At 48.3% G+C, this 8,435-nt stretch overlaps 1 protein-coding gene across 1 annotated transcript in view; it reads left to right on the top strand.

Annotated features, from left to right (window-relative positions):
* SPTBN4 (spectrin, beta, non-erythrocytic 4) overlaps positions 1 to 8,435 on the top strand; it is a 77,585-nt gene that overhangs the window by 55,204 nt on the left and 13,946 nt on the right. Inside the window, exons 20-23 of the mRNA XM_012656965.1 lie at positions 4,583 to 4,807; positions 5,704 to 5,793; positions 7,798 to 8,076; positions 8,168 to 8,298. Of these exons, the coding sequence (XP_012512419.1) occupies positions 4,583 to 4,807; positions 5,704 to 5,793; positions 7,798 to 8,076; positions 8,168 to 8,298 (725 nt within the window). The remainder of the gene's footprint in view (positions 1 to 4,582; positions 4,808 to 5,703; positions 5,794 to 7,797; positions 8,077 to 8,167; positions 8,299 to 8,435) is intronic.

The raw sequence follows: 8,435 nt of genomic DNA, 5'->3' as shown, positions 1-8,435 counted from the left end.
CTGTAGTCCCAGCTACTCCAGAGGCTGAAGCGGGAGGATCATTTGAGCCCAGGAGTTTGAGATCACAGCGAGGTGTGATCAGGCCACTGTACTCTGGAGTTTAGCCCAGGCAACAGTGCAAGACCTTGTCTCAAAAAAAAAAAAAAACAAAAAAAAAGTTCAAACAGAAGGGCATAATGTGAAAAGGAAATATTCTATGCATATACATACACATACATGTAATATATATACCATACAAGAACTTGACGTTTTCACTCAACAAAACATTCTTGACATCCTTCCTTGTCACAAAATGTGGATACACCTTGTTCTTTTAAATACTTGCAGAATATTTCATGGGGTGGTTTGACAATCTGTCCTTAACCAGCCTTCTCTTGAGAGACCTTTGAGCTGTTTCCAGTAAATGCTAGTATAAATAATACTGCAGCTGACATCCCTGTTCGTATGTATTTGAGCCCATGTGCAAGTATTTCTGTAGAAAATGGTCCTCGAAGTAAAATTTCTGGGCCAAAAGGTATTTACAGTAAAAATTTTTAGTAGATGGTGCCAAGTATCCCCCTGAAAAGGCAGTAGCTTTTTCACACCTGCCATATGACAGCAGCCGTGTGACAGAAGCCATCTCCTCATGTATTCACCATCATTAGGTCTTTACTGTCAAGCTTTTTCATCTCTGCTAATGTGAGAGGTGAAAAATCCCATCTTGTAGCTATTTTAATTTGCACTTAATTTGCATGCTGAAACAGGCTGAACATTTCTTCATGTGTTTAATGAACATTATACTTCTGTGTCCTTTGCCCATGTTTGTAGAAAAGGATACACATTAAATAGATGTTCAAAATATGTGACATTTTTTGTAGAAGAACGTCAGTCCCTGGAATTATTCCCTCACAGGCCATGCAGTCACTTGCTGGTGATGCTGTGGAGAGATTTTCATCTAATGGGGAGCTGGAACTTGACATGTCAGACGATTTTTAAGAGTTTCCTGGCTGGGTGCGGTGGCTCATGCCTGTAATCCTAGCACTCTGGGAGGCCAAGATGGGAGTGATCACTTGAGGTCAGGAGTTCGAGACCAGCCTGAGCAAGAGCAAGACCCCATCTCTACTAAAAATAGAGAAAATTAGCCGGGCATGGTGGCACGCGCTTGTAGTCCCAGCTACTGGGGAGGCTGAGGCAGAAGAATCACTTGAGCCCAGGAGTTTGAGGTTGCTGTGAGCTAGGCTGATGCCACTGCACTCTAGCTTAGCCAACAGAGCGAGCCTACATCAAAAAAACAAAAGTTTCCTGAATTCTAATGCATTTTTTTTCTACACATCACTTCAGTGATTTTGTGGGCAAAAGGTTCTTTGTGAAGCAGGTTCTGGGATGACTATTTTCTTTTTCTCTGATTTCTTCAGCTTGTAATTGTGCCTTTTAAATTTCCATCTTATGTGCTTTGGCTTGTTGTGAGGGTTTTTACCCATTTTTATGATTCCTATAGGTTGCGAACTGTATCAGTCAGGACTCTGTGGAGTGCAGTGTATAAGGATTCCAACCCACATTGACGTAGGCTAAACGGGGACTTTATTGGTTCACCTAGCTGAAAATGCCAGGGGGTGTGCAGCTGCAGGAATGGCCGGATTAGTTACTCAAATTATGTCCGCAGGAATCTTTCTGTCTCCATTTCTGAGCCCTGCTTTCTTCTGTGTTGGCTTCACTGTTCAGCAGTCTCTCCCCTGATGGTGGCAAAATGGCCCCCAGTGCCCCAGGCCGCCAGCATACCAGCTTAGGAACCCCACCGGAAAAGAGAGAACCTCTTCTGTACACACACACTTTTCCCGCAAAAGTGGGAAGAGCTTTCATTGGCGCAGCTTGGGTCACATGACCATCCCTCATCCAATCCCAGGTGGCCAGGGTGATTTCAGTGTTGTGATTGGCCAGGCTTGAGTCATGTGACCACTCCGAGACCTTTAGGTTTCATGAGCCGCTCAGGCAGCTCAGGACATGAGATTTGAGATTTGAGGTGCTTGGAAGGAGGGGGTGGATGTCAGGGAGGCAGAACCCCAACTCCGCACTGCAGAACCTTGGAACAAAAGCCTTGACTTGGTTCTTGAGTTTTGAGTTTTGGTTTGCAGTCATTTGCCATAATCTGTTACCACTTAATTTTATTACTGTTATTTTGTTTTTCTTCTCTAGCTTTCCTCCATCTGCTTAGAATCACACAAGTAATATATGAATACATTATTTTGGTAAAAGATTTTACTGCCCTAGAAGTCTTCGGTAAAACATGAAGTCTCCCTTTAATCTGCTTCCCCAAAGGGAGCCTCAATTATTATCTGATGTTCACTCTTCTAGACCTCTTTCTATGCATTTACAAGTGGATTTTTAACATAGCTTTATTTGTTTTTCATGTTTAATTTAAATTTTTGAATACATAAGTTTCCATGGTTCAGACATCAAAAAATATATAAAAAATCCTATTTGGGCCAGGCACAGTGGCTCACTCCTGTAATCCTAGCACTCTGGGAGGCCAAGGCGGGAGGATGCTCGAGGTCAGGAGTTCGAGACCAGCCTGAGCAAGAGCAAGACCCTGTCTCTACTAAAAACAGAAAGAAATTAGCTGGACAACTGAAAATATATAGAAAAAATTAGCCGGCATAGTGGCGCATGCCTGTAGTCCCAGATACTTGGGAGGCTGAGGCAGAAGGATCGCTTAAGCCCAGAAGTTTGAGGTTGCTGTGAGCTAGGCTGATGCCACAGTACTCTAGCCCAGGCAACAGAGCCAGACTCTGTCTCAAAAAGAAAAAAAATCCTATGTGAAAATTCTCTCCTTCATCCCGGTTTCCCATTCTCTAAGTTCTCATCCCCCCAATAGATACCATCTGTTATTAATTTCTTATTTACCCCAGGGAATTTTTATTGCATGTACAATCCACTACAAATATATATTCATAGGTAGGTTGTAAATCACTTGTTCCTGTTACAGAAACTCTTGGCCATTATTCCATACTGGTATGGATTTGTTTTAACCATTTCACTCTAGGTGGCTGTTAAAGTTGTTTCTAATTTTTTTCCATTACAAACTCTGCTACGTGAACATCCTTGGGCAAACATCTTTGTACATATGTGCCAGTATTTCTTTAGATATATTCCTAGAAGTGCAAGTTCTGGGTCAAGCATATGCACATTTTGATGCAAGAACCTGCCAAATTGCCTTCCAAAAAGGCTCTACCAATTTACACCACCACAGACAGTGGCTCGGTGTGCCTGTATTTCAGCATCTTTGCCAATACTAGATACTGTCGATCTTTTACATTTTTGCCAATCTGATGAATAGAAAAGGATGTCTTGTTTTAATTTGCATTTCCCTGCTGATTAGGAAGACTGGGCAACTTTTCATATGCTTATTTCTTCTGTGTGTTGCCTGTTCACACCTGATGCCTGTTTCTTTTTGGGGCAGTCTTCTTCTTTGCCGATGTCATTCATTCATGCATTCAACAGATCATAATTGAAGGCCTACTGTGTGCCAGGCACTGTTCTAGGCTCTTGGGAATGCAGCAGTGAATGTAACACAGCCCCTGCCCTCATGGGGCTCACATTCTAGAAGCAGGAAACCAATAAAAAACACAACAAGTAAAGAGACAGAGTTGTCCAATGGTGGGAAGTGCTGTGAAGACAAAGGAAGCAGAAAAGGGAAATTCTTTGATTGTTAAAGAAACTAGTTCCTTGCTCTAATATGTACCAAATATTTTTACAGTTCGTCATTTGCCTTCTAACTACATCTGTGAAATTTTGGTCGATGCAGGAGTATTTTTATTTTTATATGGTAAAATTTGCAAATCTTTCCCTTTATGGTTTTTATGCTTGGAAAGGTTTTCTCCATCCCAAGACTATAAAAGCATTTGCCCAGGTTTTCTTTCAATGCCTTATGGATTTACTTATTCCATTTAAGTCTTTAATCCATCTGGAACTGTTTCCAGTATAAAGAGCAAGGAAGGGATCCAGCTAAATTGGTTAGCCAGTTGGCCCCTGACCATTCATTAAATAATCCATCTTTTCCTTGGGGATTTGAAATGGCGTCTATAAAATACATGAATTTTCCTGTGTTTTTGGGTCTGCTTTTGCACTTTCTGTCTATCCCTATGGCACATCAACCATGCAAATCACTGTAGCTTTGTGTTTATTTTTGACATCTGGAAATGTTGGTTCTTTGGACAAATTACTTCTCTTGGCCTCAGTTTCCTCCTTTGTAAAATAAGGATACTACCAACTTTTAAGCGTTGTTCTGAGAATTAACGGATCACTTTAGTTCTAGGGGTCAGGTAAGCCTTTTTGAGAAGGTAATATTTGAAATGAAATCGAATTGACGAGGAAGAGCATGCCTGGCAGAGGGAACAGCAAAGGCAAAGGCTCTGAGGCAAGGACTAGCTTAGTGTGTTGCAGGATCATGCTGAGGGCAGCGCTTCTGGCTGGGATGGACAAGGGGAGGAGAGTGGGATGGGGGGCCGCGGTGAGAGGCTGGGGTTGTCTCCCTTAGGGTACTGAGGAGCTACAGCAGGATGGGGAGGGACGGTGGGGCCCGCTGACCTTGCCCCTGTTCCCACAGTCCATGGAGTCCCAGGTGGAGGAGTGGTACCGCGAGGTGGGGGAGCTACAGGCGCAGACGGCGGCGCTGCCGCTGGAACCAGCGAGCAAGGAGCTGGTGGGCGAGCGGCAGAACGCGGTGGGCGAGCGCCTGGTGCGCCTGCTCGAGCCCTTGCAGGAGCGCCGCCGCTTGCTGCTGGCCTCCAAGGAGCTGCACCAGGTGGCGCACGACATAGACGACGAGCTGGTGAGGGCCTGCGCGGGGATCTGGGGCGGCGCCAGGGTAATGCGAGGGGATGGGGCGGGCCCTGCGGCCAGGGGCGGGTGGGGCGGTGACACCATGGCGGGTCCCAGGGTGCAGAGGGCTGAGAGACTCTCCCACTGATACGCTGATGGCCTCAGTCACTCAGTCCTTTGCTTACTTAGTCACTCACTCTTTCACATTCATTTACTCACATTTAGTCACTCAACGATTTATTCATGAGGTTATTTATCTAATCACGTATGCATCGTTTCTTCCTCCATTTATTTACTTATTACTCATTTATTCACTCGTCCACTCATCTATTCATTTCCTCATTCAATCACTCACTTCCCAATTTGCTCATTCATTCATTCATTCACTCACTCTCTAATTTGCTCACTCACTTGATCACTCTGGGCCCGGCCCTGTGCTTGGGTCAGGGTTACAGGGGTGACCAAGGCAGATCCCATTGCTGCCCTTAGAGGCCTCAAAGTCCAAGGAGGAAAATAGACTTGTCCCCAGACGGTGACAACCCAGGGTGGTTAGAAATACGACGAGGGAGTTTAGGGAGTTGTGGGAACCCAGAGAAGACAGTTGGCCGAGGTTCAAGGTCAGGAAGAGCTTCCCGAAGGAGCGGATGTCTGAGCTGAGACCCGAAGGAAGAGCAGGAGCGAGGCGGCTGAGGGAGTGGGAATGGAGTTCCGGGAGGCAAGACCTGCCTGTGCAAAGGCCAGGGGTAAGCACAAGCCGAGAGCTTGTCAAGAGAGGAGGCTGAAGATGCGACCAGGCTCCTGGGCAAGAAAGGGCCTTGGATGCTGTGCTAAGGGCTCAAGCTTCGGTTGGGATGCAGGGGCCCTTGGGTGCATTCTCTCCCCACCTGCTCCCTGCGTCCTCTCCAGGTGTGGGTTCAGGAACGGCTGCCACTGGCCATGCAGACAGAGCGAGGCAGCGGTTTGCAGGCCGTCCAGCAGCACATCAAAAAGAACCAGGTGAGCAGAGCCAGGGGAGGGATGAGTTAGGACACATTTGGATACAAGTGATAGAAAACAGCTCAAGGTGGTTAAAGGCAAAAAAAAAAAAAAAAGTTTATTGGCTCTTGTCGTTGAAAAGATCGTGGACAGCAGGTATAGGTGGATCCAGGTGTTATCAGATATTTTCATGAATCTCTCAGCTCTGTTTTTTTGTTGTTTTTTTTTCCCCCCTGTGTTAGCATTGTTCTCGGGCCAACTCTACTCTCCTGGTGATAAAAGCCATCCGGCAGATTCAGGTTTACATCCCCCCAGCAAAACTGGAGAGAATCTCTCCCTCTCAGTAATTTCAGTAGCAATCCCAGGGATGACTCCTGCTGGCTCAGCCTGAGTCACCTGCCCATCCCTGAACTAACATGATGGCCAGGGGTTTGGTCTGCTCCTTAGCTTGGCCTGGGCTAAGGGCCCATTCCGGGAACCTGCTGGTGGAGTCAGCTTTAATTACCTGAGCTGAGATGGAGGCAAAGGAGTTCCCCAAAGGAAAATCAGGGTCCCTTGACCAGAAGCAAGGGGAATAGCTATTGGGCAAGGAACAAGTAAACCAACCAACAAACGAAAACTCAAACTCAAAACACCGATAAAAGGGACAAGGACAGTAAAGAAGAAGATGCTGACCCCTAAGCTGCGCAAGGTGGGGGAGGGAGCTTTTGAGCCCCTAAAGTCTCTGGATCTCCGCTCACCCCTCTGGGCCTCAATTTCCACATCTAAATAAGTAGAGAGTTGATTTAGAGCAGTGGTTCTCAAACTGCATAGCAGAGGAACCCTTTGGTCAAAGCAGCTCTTTCACCAAAGCTCAAAGAAACCTAAGAGGTATAATAACAATAATAATAATAATAATAATAATAATGCATTGATTAAAGACTTAACTATATCCTAAGTTCTGTTCTAGGGGGTTATGTTGATTGTTTAATTTAATCCCCTCAGTGGCCCTATAAGGCAGATATTTTCATTATCCGCATTTACCAAAAAATATAAGTTTTGGGAGGCAAGGACACTGAAAGATGTTGGGGAGGTGGGGCCGCAAATTATTTTGGAAGGTTCGTGATCATGCTGCACTAGAGGGAGTTCTTGAAGAGACCGGAGTTTTTCTTAGATTTCGTTTTCCTATTTGATGAAAATATTCTTGGCTGTCGGCAGTGTTGGGAACAAACAGAACTGGCCCATCATTTTCAGTTGAGGAAACTTATCAAGCGCACTTAATGCTCAAAATTGCGGGGCCTTGGCAGTGTGCGATCGGAGTGTTGGCTACACAGGGCCGTTAAGCAGATACCAGCAGCTCACGGTGATCTCGCATTTGCTGTGTGCTGGGCTCAGTTCTAAGTGCTCCATGGTTTATCGCCTCACGACAACCCCATGAGGTAGATCTTTGCAGGCTACCACTTAGCCATGTGACTTCGGCAAGTTCCGCACCCTCTCTGTGCCTCAGTTTCCCTATCTGTAAAATGCGAATGATGATGCTGCCTGACTCATGGGGTTGGACGAGGAGGTGTGCGGCCACATTATATAAAGCCCTGACTTAGCAAGGCGTCTGGCAGGTCGCAGACACCCAAGAAGTGTTGGCTGTTATTATTTCCATTTACCAGTTGGAGAAACTGAGGCACATGAGAAGTTAAATAAGCTGCTGAGCAAGTACAGCGCTGCTTGAGGGAACTTTCTGGGGGAGACGAAAGTGTTCCCTATCTTTATCTGGGCACACGGTGTAGGCATGCGTAAAACTGTGTTGAGCTGTGTTCAAATTCTGTCGTTTCTTACTAGCTGCTTGCTCTTGGGCATCGTACTTCGCCCCTCTGTGCCTGCAGGACAGGGGCGTGCGTGAGCGAGTATCGGCAAAGTGCTCACGTGGTGCCTGGCACGTGGAGAGCGATCTGAGGGCGCTTGTCGTTAGCTCCGGGGGCCTTGCCAGTCGTTCTTGCGGGGGCCTCCGGACGCCCCTCTCCACCCTCACCCCCTACCTGCCGCCCCCAGGGCCTGCGGCGCGAGATCCAGGCGCACGGGCCTCGCCTGGAGGAGGTGCTGGAGCGCGCGGGCGCGCTGGCGTCGCTGCGCAGCCCCGAGGCGGAGGCCGTGCGCTGCGGCCTGGAGCAGCTGCAGAGCGCCTGGGCCGGCCTGCGGGAGGCGGCCGAGCGGCGGCAGCAGGCGCTGGACGCCGCCTTCCAGGTGGAGCAGTACTACTTCGATGTGGCCGAGGTGGAGGCGTGGCTGGGCGAGCAGGAGCTGCTCATGATGAGTGAGGACAAGGGCAAGGTGCGCCCGGGCTGGGGGCGAGGGGGGCCTGGGGACGCTGGAGCCCCGGGGCCGCCGCTACCGCCTCATCGCGGGCGCCGTGTGCTTGCAGGACGAACAGAGCACCCTGCAGCTGCTCAAGAAACACCTGCAGCTGGAGCAGGGCGTGGAGAACTACGAGGAAAGCATCGCGCAGCTGTCGCGCCAGTGTCGGGCGCTGCTGGAGATGGGGCACCCGGACAGGTGGGCGGGCGAGGGGCGGGGCCGGTTCGTAAGCGATGGTCCGGCAGGACCCGGCGCTTCGCTGTTGGATCGTGAGGCAGGGCCGGATTTGGACATTGGGTGGGGAGAGGTCCTCCTTGCTGTGTGCTGGAGCCCTC

This window comes from Propithecus coquereli, unplaced genomic scaffold (genome assembly GCF_000956105.1).
Source record: "Propithecus coquereli isolate 6110/MARCELLA unplaced genomic scaffold, Pcoq_1.0 Scaffold53, whole genome shotgun sequence".
In the NCBI taxonomy this organism is placed as follows: domain Eukaryota; kingdom Metazoa; phylum Chordata; class Mammalia; order Primates; family Indriidae; genus Propithecus; species Propithecus coquereli.
Note: the sequence above shows the minus strand (reverse complement) of the source record. Positions and strands in the feature narration are given on the sequence as shown.